The sequence below is a fragment of the Oenanthe melanoleuca genome, chromosome 5 (assembly GCF_029582105.1).
Source record: "Oenanthe melanoleuca isolate GR-GAL-2019-014 chromosome 5, OMel1.0, whole genome shotgun sequence".
Lineage (NCBI taxonomy): Eukaryota > Metazoa > Chordata > Aves > Passeriformes > Muscicapidae > Oenanthe > Oenanthe melanoleuca.
In genome coordinates this window covers 38982068-39002924 of record NC_079339.1, presented here as the reverse complement: position 1 = coordinate 39002924, position 20857 = coordinate 38982068, and the positions used below count along the sequence as shown (strand labels likewise).

The following is a 20857-nucleotide window of genomic DNA, read 5'->3' as shown; positions in this document are numbered from 1 at the left end:
CGCAGGTAAGAGACGGCTGTGCCCAGTGTTTGCAGATGCCTCCAGCTGCACTGTTGCCTGCTGTTGATCGACACCACCGCTACAAGGGGCCACATGCCCCTGGGGCCCACCTCTCCCAGAGCAGGAAGATCCAGGCTGCCACGGGTTGGGAAGGCACAAAGTGGCTCAGGGGCTGCCCCTCTGCTGGCCCCGGGGAAGGGCTGGGTGCTGGGGGCAGGGTTCAGGTGATGCCGAGAGAAGGACTCTCGCTGGCTCCGCGGACCGGGAACCCCTCTCTGGTGTGTGGGGCAGCAGGCCCAGCCCGCAGCACGGAGGCGGAAGGCCGGTGTGGCGGACGGCCGCAGTGACGGCACGGCCCGGGAGAGACCCGAACAGGCCCGGGTTATGAATTAAAACCCCATCCACGACCCGTGCTTTGTCTCCCGCCTGTGTCCTGGCCCCCTCCGAGGGCAGCGGGTGCCCGATGCAGCCCCTTCACCGCAGGGAGGGCTGCCGTGACCGGGCACCCCCAGAGCTGTGGCTGTCACCTGGCCTCAGGGCTGAGGGGCACGGCCCTGACCCTGCCGCACCGCGCCTCGGACGGTCCCGCCGCAGCACCCCGTCCGCAGCGCGGCGGCCGAACCCCGCCGCTCGGCCCCTCCCTCCCTCCTTCGGAAAGAAACCACATCAGGAAAGTATTCGGGGTATTTTTAGCGGCTTTTAATGCGATTTCGCAGCTGGAAGCGGGAGGGGCCTCCCCGCGCCGCCCGGACCACCGCGAAGGGCCCGCCCGCCGCCGCGCGACCGGTGCCAGCAGGGGGCGCCCGCGCGCCGCCGCCGGGGCGGTGCGGTGTGGCGGCCACGTCGGAGGGCGCGCGGGGCCGGCCCGCGCCGAGGGGCCCGGGGGGCGCGGGGCGAGGCGGCCCCGGGCGAGCGCGGGGGGCGGCGGGGGCGGGGAGGGGGGAGCGGCGGGGGCTGCGCGGCTGCTGGAGCCATTAGCGCGGGGTTGGCGCGGCCGAAGGCCGGGCTTGGAGCTCCCTCCCCCGCCCGAGCCCCGTCCCGGGGACGTCATGGGAGGGAGGTATAAAATTTCAGCGTCGGGGCCGGGGGAGCGGCAGTGTGCGCGGGCGGGCCGGTGCGCAGCGGCCGGCGGAACCCGCGGGCGAAACGGACGGCCCGGCGGCAGCGCTCCCGGCCGGGCGAGAAGCGGCGCGGTGCCACGCTGCCGGGCGCCGGGCGATGTAGGGCGCGGGGCCCGGCGGGGGCATGAATGGTGCAGCGAGAGGGGCGGGCGCGGCGCTCCCCCCGCGGCGGCGGGGCGGCGCGGGCCGCTGACACGTGCGGCGGCGCGGCGCGGCGGGGCGCCCCCGGCTCCGCGGGGCGCGGGGCGGCGCATGGGGAAGGAGCGCGGCGCGGAGAGGCACGGCGCCTGCCGCTTCTCCTTGCGGAGCGCTGCCAGCTCTTCCTGGAAGTCCTGAGTCGCGCACGGCGCAGTGAGTTCATGCACCTCCTCGCCAAGCCTCAGCCTGCGGGTTCTGGGGAGGCTGCCGCCAGCACACCGCCCGATCCCCCGCGCCCTCTCGCCGCCGCTCGGGGGTCTCTCCCGGAGGCCCCCGCCGTCGCCCACTCACACATGAAGATGTACGTGCAAAGGGCTCTGGTACTGCTCTCCCTGCTGAGCTTCGCTACCGTGAGCCTCTCGCTGTCCTCCTGCACCACCTTGGACCTGGACCACATCAAGAAGAAGAGGGTAGAGGCCATCCGAGGGCAGATTCTGAGTAAGCTGCGGCTCACCAGCCCCCCGGAGACCGTGGGGCCGGCCCATGTGCCCTACCAGATCCTAGCCCTCTATAACAGCACTCGGGAGCTGCTGGAGGAGATGGAGGAGGAGAAAGAAGAGAGCTGCTCTCAGGACAACACCGAGTCCGAATACTATGCCAAAGAGATTCATAAATTTGACATGATCCAGGGCCTCCCCGAGCACAGTAAGTGCGGGGCTCCCCCCGCGCCGGCCGGGGTGCCGCGCCCGCGGGGCAGAGTGCCCGGGATCCCGGGCGCGGGGAGGGGCCGGGCCGAGGGGCGCCGGGCCCCGCGGAAGGGGCCGCTTCCCCGGCGGGGCGGAGCGGGCGGGGGGCGCGTCTCCGCTGGCTGCGCTCGGCTGCGGAGGTGAGCGGGAGCCGCGGGGCGGGGGGCGCTCGGGACGGCACTAGGGACGGTGGGTGGCGGGATCCGGGAGCGGCATCAGCCCAGAAGCCCGTGCCTAGAGCCTTGATTTCAGGACAAGGAGGGGAGGGGGAAGCGGTGCGGCTGGCAGGGTGAATGCTGCGCACCGGGCTGGGACACGGCGCAGGTCCGGTGTTTGGGTGACAGCAGGTAGATGCCTCCTTCCTGCTGGAGCTCCAGCGCCTGCCGCAGAGGTACCGGCAACTGTCCGGTCCGTGCAGCACCCGCGCCGGCAGCAGAGGAGATGGAGAGGCACTTGCTGAAGAGACTGCTGCTTTGAGGACACTGATGAAGGTGTTACTCAGATAGTGTGAGCGTTCAGAGAGCAAGCAGAAGACAACAGGGATGATGAGCAGGTGTAAAGCAAACAGTGATGCCAAAGGGACCCCCAAGGGAACACAAGCATTGAGGAAACGTGACAGATGTTGAGCAGGTGTGGAGCAGATGATGAACAGGTCCAGATGTAGACACTAAACAGATTCAGGTGCAGAAGCTGAGCAGATACAGAGACTGAGCAGACATGAACCCAAAGCAGATTGCAGATGCTGAGCACATGTAGGCACAAGCAGTAATTTTGGTTTGTTTAGGATTCCTTGGAATTGGAAGATGCAGTCATACCACTACGCAGGGTGTTCTCCTGTGATGTTTTGGTGTCCTGGGGACAAGATTTTAACACCAGCAGTTCTGGGGAGGAGCTGTGACTTGGTGCAGGCAGTCTCAGAATGCAGTTACTCTGCCAGGTTTATGTTAATCTTGACATATGATGAGCTGGAATAAGCTACAATGTGGTAATGCAACGAATTTTACTTAATCTCTAGCAGACTGCATTCCATATGGTTATATGATTAGCTCTTAGCTCAGGAGACAGATTCAAGGAACAGAAAGGGCATAGGTTACCTGTATTTCAGCGTTTTTGACCTACTGAAGTGTAATTTGTGAAATTATAAACAGATATGGGAAAACCAAGTGTCTGCAAAATAGTACAGCCACACTATGCACTAGCATTTTGGGGAGAAGGAAATAGGGAAAACACGAAGCACAACAGTGGCAAATTAATGTAGGGGTGTGGATATGGCTGAAACTGAGGGGAAAGTGGAATGAAGAAACAGTGCATGAAAAGGAGTGATGAGCAGGGATTGTGGCTTTGGGAAAATTCCTTTAGAAATGAATAGTCCTGTCCCATGTCCCCATAGGACACTGGGACAGTGGGTTCAAAAGACCAAGTAGTGCTGAGATTAAATTTCTGGGAGTGGGCAGTGTAGATGCCACCACCCAGAGAAAGAGGGAACTTTGTAATTTGGTCACACTAGGGGAGACTAATTCCAGACAGATTGTGGTGGCAAGAGACACTCTTTTTGAAACCTGGGGAGTTTCATTGCTTACACCATGGCTGAATTTGGCCCTGCATCTTTCAGAAGTGGCTGGTGTTCAACTTTCCCATGACTCTGTCACTGTGCCAGGTGGTGATCTAAGAGCATGCTCTGAGCCAAAGCCAGTCTCTGGGGGGGGGAAGGGGAGGACTACTCCATTGAAGGAACTGCAATGATGATACAGACAAGTTTGAAATGTGTGCACACTCACACAAACTATTCTAGCTCCAGACCATTAGTCAAGTGCCATATTGGCTCAAAGAACCCATCCTTTTCAAAGATGCAAGGCCCAAAAGTGAGGAGAGTTGAGGAGCAAAAATAGCAGGAGGGGAAAGCCAAATTCTCCATCACTTCTCTGAGCTGCTTGGTGACTCACAGAATGGTCTTTTCCCCTGTGCCTCTCAGGTACACTGCCTGAATAAAAAGTGATTTTTTTTTCAGAGAATAACTCACTTTTGACCAGCCATTCACTTCAGGGATCTCATAAAACTCAGGTGAATCAGATCCCCTTAACCACTGACTTGGTTATGTTCAAGCTTGGGAAGCATCTGCAGCAGTCCTGCAAACAGCTTTCTGCTTACCTTCCTGAAGGAGGAACAGATGCCATTTTCCAAGGCAGCTTGAGAGACAAGGCAAATAAAGTCATGGGTCACTAGGGCAAAACATCTACTCCCTCCAAACCTGCCACCTGTGGAGTTCCAGACAGATCAACTTTTTTCTGTAAAGGTAATGCAGCTTTGGCATGAAACACCTTGGTGATTCAGGGGTATAATACAGAGTGAGGCAATACCTGCTCATAGACAGCCTACCCTTCCTTCTCATCAAACTTGAACTGCACAGCCATCAGCCTTCCTGGGGCTTGACAGAAACAACAGCTGTTTCTGCTGGATCCAGCACCATGCAGCAAGCATGCACTTCACTTAGAGCAGTAGTGGTGGAAGCTCCCAAAAGAGCCTGCTCTCCATATCACATTATCCACAAAAAGAGGCCACTGGTTTCATCATTGGTGCAGTGAACAGCTCTGGGCTGTTGACTCCACAGTAATAGCAGGGTCCAGTTGTGAGGATACGTCATACCAGACATAGCCTGGCATGGGTGCACATGGTGTCACAGATTCCTGGTCTCCAGGCTTGGTTTCTGCCACTGAGAGTTGTGGACTGGGAGAGCTTGCAGGAATATTGCCTCCAGGCTTTGTTCTGTGCTGGTGGTGAACAGGTCTGGATTCCAGTGTGATTAACACATCTCAGCTGGGTCTGGACCAAATTCCCTGAAAAATCCCCTTGCTCCCTTTGCCTGTGACCTCATGCAAAAAAGTACTTTGCCCCAAAGCTGTCAAGTTTCCTTGGAGTGAGATCTCTACCCTGAACCTTGTGCTATGAGAAACAAGCTCCAGCCTCACAGTGAAATACAGAACACAGCTACATTTCTGCATCACAGTGGGCTTGTTCCCAGGGTACAAATGGAACATGAAGCTTTTAGGGAAGGGAAAAGACCTGTTACTGTTTTCCCTGGGAAGGTCTCCCAAGACCAGCACCTTGATGGTGAAGTAGGTAGAAAGCAATGTGGCTTTCTTTCTTTCACAGCAGCTGAAATACAATAGATGTAATGTCTTACCACTATGGCTGTCTAATTTAGCCAAAAACATTAAGGAGATGATAATACATTAGTTGTCTCTCGTCAGCTCTGTGCTGTAGGTCTGTATTTGCAGCCTCTAAATAGATTTTCAGATAAAGCACTGCTGTTGGAAACATATTGAGCTAGATGGACCAGTGGTCTGATGCAAAAAGGCATTTTTATGACAATTGGGACACCCCTTACGGCCAGACAATCAGGTCTGAAATGAAAGGGCAGGCTGTTAACACCACTATTAATAGGGCTCAGTCTGCAGAGCAGCTTCAGGGGCTATTGAAGCACTATCTGCCTAGGTCTAGGATACACAACAGTAATCAATGTTAGACTTCAGCTAGGCCAATGTCTTTGGGCACTTAATGAGAACTTGGGTTTTTGCTGGGCTTTTCTGCAGCATCAAACCTTAAACTGGTTTCAGGGATGGAGTCCCCACAGTAGTTGTTTGTGTATGGCTGGGGTACTCTTTGTGTTGCAGGGTTTTTGGGCTGAGCAGGCCAGCTCATGCTGGCAGTGAGGTCTGGTCTCCTGGGATTCCTGGAGCCACCTCTTCAATAACAGCTAGAGACTTTCCTGTATGGGAATGCTGTTCTATTCAGCAGTACTAATGACAAAAGCTCCTCCAATTAAAGCCCAATGTCAGCATCTGGTCCTTAGCTTATTGAGTAAAATTTCAACCCCCTAAAAACACATCCTTGAAAACTGGCAGGGTCCTGCTTGCTGAATTTGTGTGTAGCACAAGAGGAAGACCTTGATCTCCATTGATATGAGTACATCAGTGTTGCTGAAATCAGAATTTGGCATGGGAGGTGAACCTCTGCACTCAGGTGCTGTTTCACACTATCCCATTTTCAGAAGCTGCTTCTCAGGGGAGACTGGTTGTAGGATCAAAAGGGGCCTGTAGGAATGTAATTTGAAGGTTGTTCCACCTAGGGCTTCTAGCCTATTTGTCACAGGCTGGAACCATGTCTGGGAACAGGTGATAGTTTTTCCTTCTGTTTCTTTATATTTGTTTGTTTAGAAGCACTTAAATATCAGCTGATGTAAGAGCCTCCTGCTGCACTGAACAACAGTCAGAGGTCATCTAAGAGGCTCTGCAGGGCTGCAAACAAACCTGCATGTGGACATAGAGCAGGAGCTGCTGTGTCTTGTCTGCAGGAAGATTTCATGATGCTAGAGCCTTGAAAGTTAACAAGGTCAATAGGAAAGAAACAGCAGCAACAACAAAGACTTCCATGAGACCAAAATGGTCCCTTTGAAGAGAGTGTTACATGCTCTTGAGGACTCTGTTTTGGACCTGAAAGGTTTTACCTCCTCTCTTTTGAGGCATCTGTGAAATGGGTATTTCTGTTCAGCAGGCACACATGGAAGCAGAAAATTGCTGCATTATTTCCTGCCCATGTCCCTGATCTCCACAGGCTCAGTGCTATTCATGAATTCCTTCTCCAGTTCATGAGTGAGAACCAATTTTAAACCCCAGTTCTTTCATTACAAATTGGATAATCACTGCCCTAAAGAGTCTGACACCTCATGCTTAGTGTTTTTTGACACTGGGTGGCTTCCATTTTAGGAGGCAATGTCAAGATTTGTAAAACTAAGATTCAGCAGCAATGGAATCACTTTATATGTGGCTTCATGTCTCCATCATGAGCAGAATAACAGCATCCTAGCTGTTGGGAATAGGTCCCACTAACTGCAAGTGAGGTTGTCACGTTGCCTGGGCTGGGGTTGTCATTTTGGATGCAGCCAACTCTTGAGTATTAGCAACATTTCATGAGCAGAGTTAGAAGACATGGTCATAAACAGACTGTGGCTGATCTCTACTGATTCTTTGTCTTGTGGCATTGAAATAATGATGGCAGTAGCGGGAATGTTTGCAAAATGTTGCAATGTAGACCATATTTGAGTGAATTCATTCTCTGTTATCTTGAGCTAGATAGCCGTGCCTCACAGGTGGCAAGATGTTTGAATGAGAAGTCTCTACTGGAAAGCTCTTTCTCAATATTTATTTGAGATCCTGCCCCTCAGAGATGTGGTTCTCAGTGTTTCTATATTTCTTTCTCCTAGATGAGTTGGGCATTTGTCCAAAAGGTGTCACCTCCAACGTGTTCCGCTTTAATGTGTCGTCAGCAGAGAAGAACAGCACCAACCTATTCCGGGCTGAGTTTCGGGTGCTGCGCGTGCCCAACCCAAGCTCCAAACGCAGTGAGCAGCGCATTGAGCTCTTCCAGGTGAGAATTCTTATCACCTTCCCCACTGGCTGAGCCCAGAACAGCTTGACTTCTTAAGAGTTGTCCCAACTGATATGTGCAGAACCAGGGAGGAGAGACGATAGTGCATGCTGTAATCCAGGCTTCTTCCACCATGTGCAGTGATACAGTCGCCTTCCTTTCCTTTTACAATGTGGTGCTGCCCTTTTCCCACTTGGAAGGGGGGCCCCTTATCAGTGGAGCAGGTCTGACTCTTCTGTCATATCATGTGTAGGACCCTTGGCAGTTTTATTCTCTTGACTGTTGCAGTACAGTTGGTATTAATCCAATGGATGGAGCTCCCTGCCTTGTCACTGATTTACTAGAAAAACAGTGCTCGATTTCAGTGTTCCCTTCAGCAGCAGCTCCCCAGCAGCACAATTCAGGCCACCTGTTAATCCAGATACTTACCTGGAGTTTTCTTTGAACCTAGGGACTGACAGAATAAGGTCTGGTTCAGGCTTGGAAGTGATAATAGGCTTACCCGGACCACCTAATGATACAGCTTAGCATCCAGACAGCACACTCCCACAGGCTCATGTCTGTCTACTTTTCCGTAAGACTGCAGCTAAAATTGTCTTTGGGTGGTAGCTCTTGAGGACTTCCTGGAATCCAGCATCAAAGGTCAGAGCAATTCTCCACCAGATAACACAACTGACAAGGAGGTGATCTCAGAGCTTCTCCATAGGTTCAATGGTCCGTGGAGTCAGCCTGGGGTCTGCAGGAAGGAACACCTTGAATGTGCTGTGGTTGTTTGTCTGGAAGTGGGAAGAGATGTCAGAGCAGAGGTCTCCAAACTTGAACAGCCCTGGTGTGTTTTGATGAAAGTTGAAGAATATAGGACACCACAGTGAGAACTCAATAAATTGGCTTCCTGGGCAGGTGACTTGTGGCAAGATGCTGTATTTACCACTAGTGGTTCTACTCTGAAATCTAGATCCATATTCCACGGGTGTATCCATTAAATTCTGCCTCTGTATGTGTGCCCTGAAACAATTCTGCACTGAGAGAGGTGGGCTGTTTAGGATACAGAAATAAGCATTGTGTAGATCTCTGGAGTTCAAGTTGGTTGTGAAGCATGTCCTCCTCACCTGACCCTGATGTCTCACTTGCCAAGACCTACCTTCTAAATCAGTTTTTAGCAAGCTGTGGGGAAAAAAAAAGACTGAAGGCTATCCCTTCCTTCTGCATGGCACTGGCTGATTTTTTCTACCTGTCCTTCTGACACAGATCCTTCGGCCAGATGAGCACATAGCGAAACAGCGGTACCTCAGTGGCAGGAATGTGCAGACACGGGGCTCCCCTGAGTGGCTGTCCTTCGATGTCACCGAGACCGTGCGCGAGTGGCTTCTGCACAGAGGTAGGGGTCTTAGCTGGACTGGGCCTCAAGGCATCCACAGAAACAGGGATCAGTGTTCACAGAAGTATTGTTCTGGTCCCCTTGTTGCAGGAGCTTGGTTCACACAGAGGACAGGTTCTTTCAGTCTGAGAAAAAGCCTTCCTCCAGAGAGCTTCCTCAATGACATTTACTAGATTCCTGGCTCTTTTCCTGGAGGCCCCACTGTGTAGCTCTGCGGGCTGAGTCAGAACGAGGATTCATTCCCCAGAAGAAATTCTTTACAACTAAGCCCAGAGGGGATCCCTCTGCTTGTCTAAATGATCATAGAAAATGACAAATGCTTTATTTAAATTTTCATGTGAATTAGAGCAAATGTAGTATGGGAAAAAGCAGCAAGGATCCTGGTTTATTTTGCTGTGTACAGCTTCTCAGGTATAAAGGTGAGGAAATACCAGAGGCTGACACACCTAGACAGATGAAGGCTTTAACACTGCAGAGAACACACCTCTGCCACCACTGCACAGCCCAACAGATAGTTATGGGGCAGTTCCCAGCAAGAACACTGACCCCATTCACAGCTGGAGCGTAAGGCATTGTGACTCACAGCTGGACTGGCCGCACAGATAGAAGCTAGGTGCCACTGAAGACTGGAATGCAGGTACTGGCAAGAAGCTGTTCCCTGGAAGAGTAAGCTGTGAGCTTGCAGGCTTCTCCTATTTCAAGCAATCTAAGTTGTGTCCTGATGGCTGAGATTCAGAGCTGGAACTGCAGCAAGCTCTGGGCAGGCACACTAGCTGACAAGGTATCACAGAGTATATATAGTGCTGAGGAAAAAAGGTGCTAGGCACCTTGTCAATGCCCCAGGAAGCCAGATGTTTTAATTCATGGCACAACATAAAAAAGGAGCTTTCATAAGAATCTTATGTTCCTGTAGTCAGGCCCACACAGCATGACTGGTCCAGGAAGTTATTATGAAAGTAGATTTGCCTCTGGAAAGACTGTGTGACTTAGACTGCTAGCAGTTCAACAAAACAGGAGGCTGCAGCTGCCGAGAAAAATGCTTCCAGTAAAATTACTTGTCCATATCCAACTTGCTTATTTTCAGATTTCTCCTTCAGACACTAAGCAGAAGCCAGACAATAGGTACTGAGGATGGCAAAACTGATTTAAGAGACCAAAAGCCAGCTCTTCAAAATACTTGTTGTTCCAGGGAAGCTCCTTGAAGCTCACAAATATTTCTGGGTGCTGAACAGCCTAAAAAAAACTAACAAATCACCATTCTTACCTCTTCAGAAAGTTCCCTTTAGCAAGAGTAAGGCTTTTGGCAAAGGTGAAGCTAGTGGGATTTTTCTTCCTATTCTTCCCAGCGTCTGTTCAACTCTGATAATATGCCTGACTTTGAGACCAACCCATTGTCTACGAGTTAGCAAAACAGATGTAAAACTTCCTTAAAACTTCCTTATGCCAGGAGCTGTCCCAGCCGAGAAAGACTGTTTCTCACAAAGTCATCTTCTTTGCAGAGTCCAACCTTGGCCTGGAAATTAGCATACACTGTCCTTGCCATACTTTTCAGCCGAATGGGGACATCTTGGAGAATTTGCATGAAGTCCTGGAGATCAAGTTCAAAGGTGATAAAGACCTGGGTTGTGGGAGGCTGTTAGGGAAGGGAAAGTCTGAAGCATATAAAGAAAAAAATGAAGTCTTGCTTTGTGTATTCAAGAACTTTACACTGTGCAACATTTGTCTTAAAACATACACATCTGGGTTTGTGTGTTCATTATATGGGTATATCCACTACACACATAGGTTACAAAAGGAAGTAAGGGCAGGCTGGGTGGCTTTTAATGAGTGTCTGCAGAAAAGAGTGCTTTTATATTTCAGTGTCTCTCTGGGAAGTTCAACTTGATGCCTTCTCAGATTTCCACAGAGGCTCTGCTTTCCAGTTAGGGTGACTGAAACACAAGGAAGTTAGGCATCCTGTGTGAGGTGGCTCAGAAAGTCAGTGGCTTGGCTGGCCTAAGAAGTAGGAACCTCCTGGCTTGCAGCCCTGGGCAGCAGCCACTGGCCCCCACAGGCTCCATTTCTGAGGCTGTTCTGCAGAGTGCCAATTATCTGACATCTTCTTTAAACCATTCATCTTCCTGCCTATCCTGGGACTCAAGCCAGGAGTGAGTGGGATGGATTAATGGCCCCACCAGCAGTTTGCAAATGGTAAAACAGGTGGCCCATAAGCCTCTATTTCAGGCCTGCAACACTCAAATTCACCAGAAATAAAGGGGTCCCTGTGAGGGAACAAGTAAGTAGACATGGTGCCTAAACCTGGTTCAAGAACAAGCATGAGAGTGTCAAATGTATTGAAAGGTCCTATTGCATCCTCCACTTCCATGCTGATTTCTTCTTTGTGGATCCTCTTTTTCTGAAGGCATTGACAGTGAGGATGACTATGGACGTGGGGACTTGGGACGCCTGAAGAAGCAGAAAGACTTGCATAATCCCCACCTCATCTTGATGATGTTGCCCCCACATCGACTGGAGAGCCCTGTGTTGGGAAGCCAGAGAAAGAAAAGAGCCCTGGATACCAGCTACTGTTTCCAGTAAGTGAGAAACCTGCTCAGATCCTGTGCCTGGGGTGGGCAGCCTGGTGAGACTCCGCACCACTGAAAAAGGCAGAGCCCTCCAAGTGGGCTGTGGCTCACCGTGGTGCAGAAGGGCCACTGGCCAGTTCAGCAGAGTTGCTGTGTGCTTCTGGCAGAGCCACTGGTTCAAAGAGACCCACGAGCACCTCCCAGAGCACAGCTGCTGGAGCAGCCAGGTGCTGCTCGCAGGGGTGGTGGGGAAGCTGCAGCTGCCTGCCAGCAGCACGAGCAGTGCCAGCTGCTGAGCTGCCACCACTGCCTGGCTGTGCTCCTGGCACCCGCGGCCACCATGTCCCACCAGCACTGCTGGCACGAGTCCTTCTGCTTAGGAAGCTGCATCTCACAACTGCGTGTAAGGGCTCCCTTTAGATTCACTGTGTTTCACTCCTGTGTTTCAGGAAAGTGGAGGAGAACTGCTGCGTGCGCCCTCTGTACATTGACTTCCGGCAGGACCTCGGCTGGAAATGGGTGCACGAGCCTAAGGGCTACTTTGCTAACTTCTGTTCAGGCCCTTGTCCGTACCTTCGCAGCGCAGACACCACTCACAGCACGGTACGTCCTGTATATCATCCTGCCAGGCCTTGTGGCTTGCCCCTTCCTCTCCAAGTCTGATCAATGTCCAGTCGCTTCAAAGCAGCATAAGCAGTTCAGATCAATATTTGTGAAAAACATGCTGAGGAAACTGCAGAAAAAAGCCTAGGTGGTTCAGCCAGGAAAAGTGCTTGCTTTCGAGTCAGCACTGAGTCTGCTTTCAGGCAAATCTTGAGGAGACAAATGCTGCTGTCTCTTGGATAAGATGTGAAACAGCAGGATTGATGGTTTTAGGGTACTTACTTGGCAGTAGCCATAGTATTAGCTGAATTGTTCACATCAAACACCAATTCTGGTAATTATCTTCTTCCTAAATTTCTCCTGCAGTTGACACTGGACAGAGGATTTTTCTACACTCTGTGCCAGGTTGTCATGAAAAACTGTTGTGTAATGGCATGTGCCTGCCATCTGCTCCTAAAGAGGCAGCTATAGCTCAAAAGTGCAGGGAAATCCATGTCCATTTCCAAAAGTGAAGACAGCCATTCAGTAAGATCTCCTTTCTCACAGGTATCCTTTCCAGCTGCATAAATCCTACCTGACCTACAGCAGGGAGGAAGCTACTAGGCAGTGAGATTTTTGAGTGAAAACTTGGCAGAAAGCAAGTGTCTTTAGGTAACTTAGGCAAAACCTCTAGTCAGACTTTGGGAAAAATAGTCTGAGCCTGGCTAGAGCAAAGAAAATAAAAGTAATAGAATAGCACAGGCATGGGAAAAGTATCAAGAGGAAAAGACAGATTAAGAATCAGACAGTCCTCTGCTGAGGCAGGAAAAGTCAAGGGAAAATCCTGTGCTTCTGCCCACAAAAGACAAAAGGCAGCAATGCAGATAATGCAACAGCTCACTAGCAAATTAACTTCAGATTTCAATCAAAAAGTTACTGGAAAAAGCAGATTCAGCTGAAGAACAATAACTAGGTAAAGATGATATTTCAGAAAAGATGCTAACATTTTCTTGACAGTCTGCAGAGCAGTAAGGTTCACTGAAGCTCAAGGACTAATATCAGTGGGAACAGCTGATCTGTGGGAATGAAGAAGTGAACAGATGCTGGGCAGCAAGCACAAGACAAAGCAAGGGTAATGGGCATGTAGCTTTACCATCTGGTTGTCCTGACAAGCTCTCTAGAAGGTAACTGGACTGAATCAGTGTGAGGGAAAGGAGACTTCAGAATGACTCCTAATGATCTTAAGCAAGAAAGGAAATGAGCAAGCATTAAGGTCAGTTAAGTGATCAAAGAAAACTTTAGAGCAATATAGCTGCTGACAGCTTGCCAGCACCACTTAGGAAAGACATGATGAAAAGAAAACTTCTCACCAAGCATTTAACTTGCTGCTGAGTAATGGCCCCAGAGCACATGATACCCTTGTGGTACAGCCAGGGGTTCTTTGCTTAGGATCCCAGAGAGTTTCTACCACAACAGCAGTGATTATCTGGATCTGACAAAACAGGATGTATCCTTAGCACCTCTCATCCCCGAAGGCTGTAAAGTAGTTAAAATACAATGAGCCAGACCCTGCCACTTATACCAGATAAGCACTGAAGAGAGCACACTAGCACAGGTGAGATCATGCTCACTGCTGAGAAGTGGTCACCTCTGGCAAGAAATGTGGCAACTGTTCCCTAGTGGTTACATGGCTGTAGTGTATAGTCATCTGTGGGCTGGGGCCAGCTGGGAGGAAGAACCCAGTGGAGTCCCACAGGACACTGTCCTGGCTCCAGTATTATAGTGTAATGACTTGGAGGATGGAGTGCAGGGAGAAGGCATCAGACAGTTCAAAGCTGGGAGGAATTGTGGATACTTGAGAGGACTGGCATCCATCCAGTGCTATCTGGAGATGTTGGTTGAAATAAGCAGCAATGATATTCTTTCTTCTGGTTTCTTTAATAGGATCCAAGACAACATGGCCCCAGGCTGGTTACACCCAACCTTGTTAAAAGCAAAAATTGTGACACACTGCTGTACCAAATTAGAGATGAAAGGAGACAACTACTTGCACTCCTTCAACCCTTAGGCATCAGTCACAAAGAGCAAGGGTATTACAATTAGAAAAGAAAAAAAAAAAAAACAAAAAAAAAACAAAAACAAAAACAAAAAACAACCCAACAAAAAACTCTTAAGAGTCAGGCCAGGGCAGGTGAGACCCTTTAAAAGCAGGCCATGATGAAGAAGTGACAGGGAAATATTACTCATCTCAGGGAAATACCCTCTGATGAGCATAGTGCAAACACCTAGAGACTTGTTGACTTGGCAGCCCCCTCATGTTCCTCAACCAACTTAAATGTATTCCTGACCTTGTCACGACATTTACTTTGTTCCTGCAGGTGCTGGGTTTATATAACACACTGAACCCTGAGGCATCTGCTTCGCCCTGCTGTGTTCCCCAGGACCTGGAGCCACTCACTATCTTGTACTATGTTGGGAGGACCCCCAAAGTGGAGCAGCTCTCCAACATGGTGGTGAAATCCTGCAAGTGCAGCTGAAAGGCCCCCTGGCCCACCCAAAGCCAAGGAAAAAACTGTCAGCACCCACTCTCCTGCTCCCAGGCTAACACAAGGAGAACTGGGGGTCAGAGACTACGCATGCTGAGGGCCAAGTGCCAAACCTTGAGAGTCTGGCAGCCCTTGGGGATTTCTTCTGGAACACTCCTTGGTCGTCTTGGCAGTGTAATGTTCCTTCTAGGAAGTACTTTGGTGACACAAAGGCCACACTCTCCAAAATGGCTGGACAGTTGGTGCAGAAGAAAAGGATAATATGGAAGAACTGCTGTGTATTTGAATGATGGGTGGTTGAGATGGGAAAGCAAGAGAATGAGAAAGCAGGTGAAAGGGAGAATGGAAAAGGGGAGATGTTTTCTATTCTTGCTTTAGCTATCTTAAGACCTCAGCTCTCCCCATCAGCCTGAAGTATTAAAGGTTTTCCTTGTAGGAGGAATTTTTGAAGGCAATTTCCTTGGAGAAGGAAAATGCACCAAGCAGGGAAGCTGCTAAGAGAAGTGCTCAGAGATACACTTAATGTTGCTCAGAGCTGTGCTCCAGGAGTCCTGCAACTGAAACTGTGTCTGCCAAAACCTCTAAGTTCAGTTTACAGATCCTGGCTATTGGGCTCCAAATGCAAACTGCAAGGCTCCCAGTCAGCCTACCAAGGGTGGGCAAATACAAGGAAAGAGGGTGCTGAGGCCATTTTCAGAGGGACTGATGTCTCCATTCAGCTCTTTTACCTTCCTGGAGTTTCTAAGAGATGGTTTCGGGGTCAGGGCAGGAGCATCTGTGGGTACCTGAATACTGACTGGGCCTATTCATTTGTGATCTGATACACCCTGAGGACCTCTTGTCTGTTGTGGTTTGTGAGGTGCTTTGGGGTGTTCTGCACCTGTTCTGCATGATGACCTGAACTTGGTCTCACCTGCCAAGACTTAAAAAATAGTAATCTCAAAAACTTTGTAAAAAAATAAATATTTGGGGGGTGGGGGGAGATGCTAATTTTTTCACAAGTAAGTTTTTTGTTGGAGGGTTGGATGATTTGCTGGTTTTAAACTGCTACTGCTGTGGCATTCTCAGTCTAAAATTTTTACCCTTTCCAAAAAGTTTCTTCAAAAGAATAGATAGAATTTAGGTCAGCAAGAAAATCCCAAAATGGAAGTTTCTTATTACCCTCAAACTGGTGTAAACGTGCCCTGTTCCAACCTAGTCCTTCAGACATTTACATTGCTGCTGGCATCTGCTTTTGATAGATTCATATAAAGCTCCCCTCAAACATAAAAGACTTTCAACAATACTGTTTAAATATCCAAGGCAATGCAGTTGCCACAGCTGACAAGTATCATATGTCCATTTGAAGATATATATTGTCTGCCAGCACAGACTGTACATCCAGGTAAATAACACACCCTTCCTTTCATGTACTGATTTGATGCTCATAAAAAAGATTACAGATGCCGCCCGGGCAAGAAATCAATGTAGTCCTTTAAATGGGCTTTTGCAGCCATAGATCCTTCCAGAGGTAAAAATTTCTGGTGCTGAATGCCACATGAGACTCAGAGGCTGTCTCTGACTTGCCAAAACACAGCTACTTAAAAGCCATGTTCTAGAGACCACAGAGGTTCCTCCCTGTGTCCTCCCAATTCCTGGTCACCAGCAACTGAGTGTAAAATGGCAACTAGCTGGTTAATTACTTGTGGCCAGGGCCCTCCATGTCAGCTCAGAATCCAGCTCTTCCATCAAGCCCTTTTCAATAGTGGCTGCTTCCATATAGTTCATGTGAGGCTGCCAAACTCTGTAAACTCAAATGTCTTAATAAACCATGAACAGCCTTCCTGAACCATCACCAACTGGATGGAGGTTAGCAAGGGTGGGTCTGTGGAGGCAGCCTGCCAACCTGTGTGCCATTCAGGCCAAGGCACACGTGCCTTGATAGAGGCCTTCCCCAGTGCTTTATCCTTTTCATCACTCTGGGGCTCCCTGACCTGTGACTGGTGTGATGGTGAAAGCTTTGATAAGTCCTGCAGCACTACAGTATGGCTGTGCCCTGTGCCTCTCTGTTCCCAGGCTTCTCTGACTCCTGCCCAGGGAGGGAGCAAATAAATGCATTATGACTACACTACTATGCTGATAGACAGGCCAGAAATTCACTAGCTACCAGAGAGTGTATGTAGGAGAAATCCAGATGCCTATTGGCATAGGAATTCTCTCTGATCTCCTTTTAGTAGCAGCCTCAAGGGAGGTTTTGGTTTACAAACTGCAGTCTGTCCTTTGGTCATTGTTCCTCCCCAGCCCTGGGCTGGCTTTGCTCCCCATCCAGCTGAAGGGCTTCCTTGCTCATAAACAGGGAATCAAGGAGGGGGAGCTGCAAAGGGTTCAGCTAGAACACTTGCACACTCAGAGTTCTGCATGGCACTTGGGGCACATCGGAGCCACCCGCGGGTTAACCCTGGCAGCCCCCTGAGATGGGACTGGTACCAGCCCTTGTTCCCTGCTGCTCCTCATGACAGCAAGGGCCGGCAGAAAGACCAAGCCTTTTGCCTCTTGGCAAAGGAGACAAAATGGCAATGGAAAATCAGGGGTGAAGAGTCCTGGGGTGTCCAACCAGTATAGACACAGGTACACTCACTGGAACAGTATTTTTTGAAATCAAACACATTTCAGTTACTGCTTTTCTGTTCAGCCTTCCATTTCAGCAGCAACATTTGAGAAATATATTTGTGAGACTAAATTTCTTTTTCTTAGAACTAAAGTAACTTTTCTAGGGGTGTTTTAACTCTAATTCAGTAACAGCATAGTAACAGATTGAAGACACTCCTGGGCGCAAGTGTACCAAAATGTTTCAGGACACTTGTGTGAGAAGGCAGAGGGCAATTACTGTGCTGTTACTAGCTAGCAAATTGAAGAAGACAATGGGAAAGAAAAAGTGGGATCTTCATTGCCAACACCGAATACAGCTCTTAACAGTTCCCTTTTGTTGTTTCAGAAACAAACAAAAGCTGATGAAAACAATCCCAGCTCAGTTTCTCTTTACAAAGATCAATGATTACAGTGAAAAAAACCCTATTCTGCAGTACCATAAGGCAGATCCTACACAGATGATCAAACAACCATCTGTGCAGTCCCTGTTTCTCTGTGGCAAACTATTATAGTAGGCAAAAGGCTAGACCTGAACTTCATCTAGATCCTGAACCTGAAAAACACCTTGTTTTTCAGGCTGTAGTGCACTGTAGAGCCCTGAGAGGAACACTGCTTCAGTGGGTACAGAAAGAATGGTCTTTGCAGACTAAATGAGTCTTTCTTTGTTCCCTGGGCATTGAATTGGATGGTCTCTAGCAATCCCACTGCACTTACATAAAGCCCATTCCTGTTACCACTTTGTGAACTGGGATATGCTGCTTGGTGTTTCACCTTTCCACATAACCAAGAGACATCAATACAGTCAGTCAGAAAGACGGTCTGTGCCCAAAAGTAATAAAAGACAGACATACCTGTCCACTCCTCTGGCAACATTATAGTTCTGTTCTGCTGGTCTTGGGATGTCTTATATCTCTCTGTGGTAGCTATCAAATTTTCATTTTCTCAGTTCACAGATCCTTTTCTTATCTTTCTGTGCTGCTCTGAAGCTTTCCTTATCTGTGACTTGATGTCCTCACCAGAACAAATATACAGGAGGTCTGGCTCAGGTCTCTTTGTAAAGGCAATCACTACAGCCATCCCATGAAGAGTATCCATTGAAACATCTTAGGAGGCAGATGTCAATATCATCTTAAGTCCAGTGCAGGGCAGGTTGAGTATCAGTGACTAGAATGCAGCTCTACAGCCAGCTCCACTATACAGAAAAGGTTTTATGCCCACTACAAGTGTTTCTAGTGGCATCTCTGTAGTACTGGCTTGTCTTCTCTAATAGGTAATTGAAAGGCAATGAAGCCATTAATGAAAATACAGTTTTCAATACATATGGAGTCAACAGTGTGGTATCTACACACTTGGAAAACTATACTACTTCTCTGGTCTTATTGGCTGCCTATAGTCTACATTAACTGTGGTTTAGAATAACAGCAGCAATTTGGATATAGTGCAAGGATGCAAATATGTCTTCTAATTATTTTAAAATAACATCTATTATTTTTTACATTCAAAATCAGTAGAAAGATTGGTCAAAAGCTGTATAAAATTACTATGTTTAGTAAAAGAACACCTGGACTTTCAGATCTCTGCTTTACCAGTATTTTCTTTTGCATACAAGGAATTAATTTAAATCCTGGTTAATTTCTTATGCAGTTCCAGAATTGACAGATGGAAACAACAAAGCTCACTGTCTCTTGTCCTCTCTTGAAGAAAGGCTTCAGATACAAATGCAAGATCCTTTATCATGCAACAAGTCAACACAGAAGAGAGGAGACCGTTTACGCATTATGAAATAGATTGTCTTAGAAATGAATTCTGGTTTAACAACAAAAAACACAGCAAATGAAAACTGTTAATTAATGGTTGCCCTTCTTTAAATGACAGTAATGCATTTGAGATGCCACTTATGCCCATAATTACAGAAAGAATATGGTACAGCACTTTGGATGTCACAATGTGTTTCCAGGAAAGATCAGTTTCCAAGATTAAAGATCACAGTCACTTGGCTGCTTTATAACACCCTTATGTAGGGCTAGGTTTCTAAGAAGGATGCAGAGATGGTCTGAAGGCATTCAACCAAGCAGCTGGGTGCTTTTCACTACTGGCCTGTGATTTAATGAAAAATACACTTAGGGATAAGGACCTTTCTATGTAGTAATGAATAATGGTTTCTTTACAGCTGTGGTTTATGGCAAACCACTCCTCCACTCCTTCCCTTTTCCCCCACCATTACTGGTTTCCCACATCCTGCAAACTTGGTGAACAGCTTCCAGGCAGAAATTCTGTCCCCTATGCTGGTTTATGCTGCTACTGTTAACTTAAACCAAGCAATACCAAGTGGTACCTTCTGAAGACAAAGACTTAGTTCTCCCATTTCCAGGAGGGTTGTGATCTTTGTGCAGGGTGATATTCTTTGCCTCTCATTCCACTTAGCTGACTAGGAAAGATCATAGAATGATCTGGGTTGGAAGGAACCTTAAAATAATGTAGTTCCAACCCCCTACCATGGACAGGGACATCTTCCACTAGACCACGTTGCTCAGAGCTTCATCCAGCCTGGCTTTGAACATCCCCAGAGTCGAGTGTCCACATTTTCCCTGGGCAGCCTGTTCCAGTGCCTCACAAACCTCACAATAAAGAATTTCTTCCTAATATCTAATCTAAAGTTACTCTTTCAGTTTAAATCCATTCCTTCTTGTCCTGTCACTACATTATGTTGTAAAAAGTCTGTTTTTGTCTTGAAGGCTCTCTTCTGATACTGGAAGGCCCCAATTAGGTCACCCCATTTCTTGAGTTTGTCCAGGTCCCTCTGGATGGCAACCCATCCTTTCAGGTGTGACAGAAGAAAAGGAAGAAGATACCTCATTGCTGTCCCCATGGGGCCAATACAGGAAAAAATTAACATGTAGGCATTAGGTGTGTTGCAGAAAGCAAAGCAGACTTCGTTTTCTGGTCTGCCAACACTCAGCCATTTCTCACTGGCTTTTTAGATATTCACTCATCAGATTCAGAAATGAGGCATTATAATAATATATCATGGCCACTGCATATACATCACTTGATGAAAGAAACCAGCTGGGTCATATCAAACCAGATTTCCTGACATTTTTCAGGAAGGATTTCTTTTTTCTCCTGAAGTTATTATCCTCTTCAGGAAGCAGACAAAACAAAGATTTGCTGTGCAGCCAGAGGCAAATCTTACAGGATTTGTGCAATGCATGTAGTGTAATGACTAGGGAATGTCATGGTAACCATGTTCTAGCCCTTTCTTGAAACAAAATTTTGGCCTTTTGAAGTGCTGAAATCATCCTGCAGGTTGACTAGATTCTTGGAAGAAAACCACTATTTTCAAGGATTTTTAAGAAACTCCACTTGCAGAAGAAAGCAGTAGCAGACAGTCTGACTCCCAACAAGAGTCTCTGAAAGACATCCAGCTTGCAACAAGCTGCTTTGCATGACACAATTTGATGTCTGCCCCCTCAGAGGAGACTTGCTACAATAATCTCTAAGTACGCTTCAGGATCTGAAGATCTCATTTAGATACTACCATGCTAAGTGCTCAGTCATGCTAATCTGAAGAACTGGGAAAAAACAAACAGAACAAACAAAGAGAAAAAAAAGAAAAGAGACAGCAATAAAATCTCAGGGAATTATAGTGTGATAGCAGTTATATTGTGCTGAATACACATTTTAAATTGTCTTCATTTTTGTCAATTTTACCTGCCTTCATTCAAAATAC

At 48.2% G+C, this 20857-nt stretch overlaps 1 protein-coding gene across 1 annotated transcript; it reads left to right on the top strand.

The window, feature by feature from the left end:
• The first annotated feature begins 1145 nt into the window (after positions 1–1145).
• Positions 1146–18699, top strand: TGFB3 (transforming growth factor beta 3). Its single transcript, XM_056491949.1, has 7 exons — positions 1146–1964; positions 7266–7429; positions 8678–8807; positions 10307–10414; positions 11209–11380; positions 11821–11974; positions 14332–18699. The coding sequence occupies exons 1-7, from the start codon at positions 1250–1252 to the stop codon at positions 14488–14490; spliced, it is 1602 nt and encodes a 533-aa protein (XP_056347924.1). The 5' UTR covers positions 1146–1249; the 3' UTR covers positions 14491–18699.
• Positions 18700–20857: the final 2158 nt, after the last annotated feature.

Coding starts and splice junctions, on each gene's coding strand:
- TGFB3 (XM_056491949.1), top strand. CDS start 1,250: ATGGTGCAGCGAGAGGGGCGGGCGCGGCGCTCCCCCCGCGGCGGCGGG. Junction 1,965..7,265: donor CCAGGGCCTCCCCGAGCACA/GTAAGTGCGGGG, acceptor TCTTTCTCCTAG/ATGAGTTGGGCATTTGTCCA. Junction 11,975..14,331: donor CAGACACCACTCACAGCACG/GTACGTCCTGTA, acceptor TTGTTCCTGCAG/GTGCTGGGTTTATATAACAC.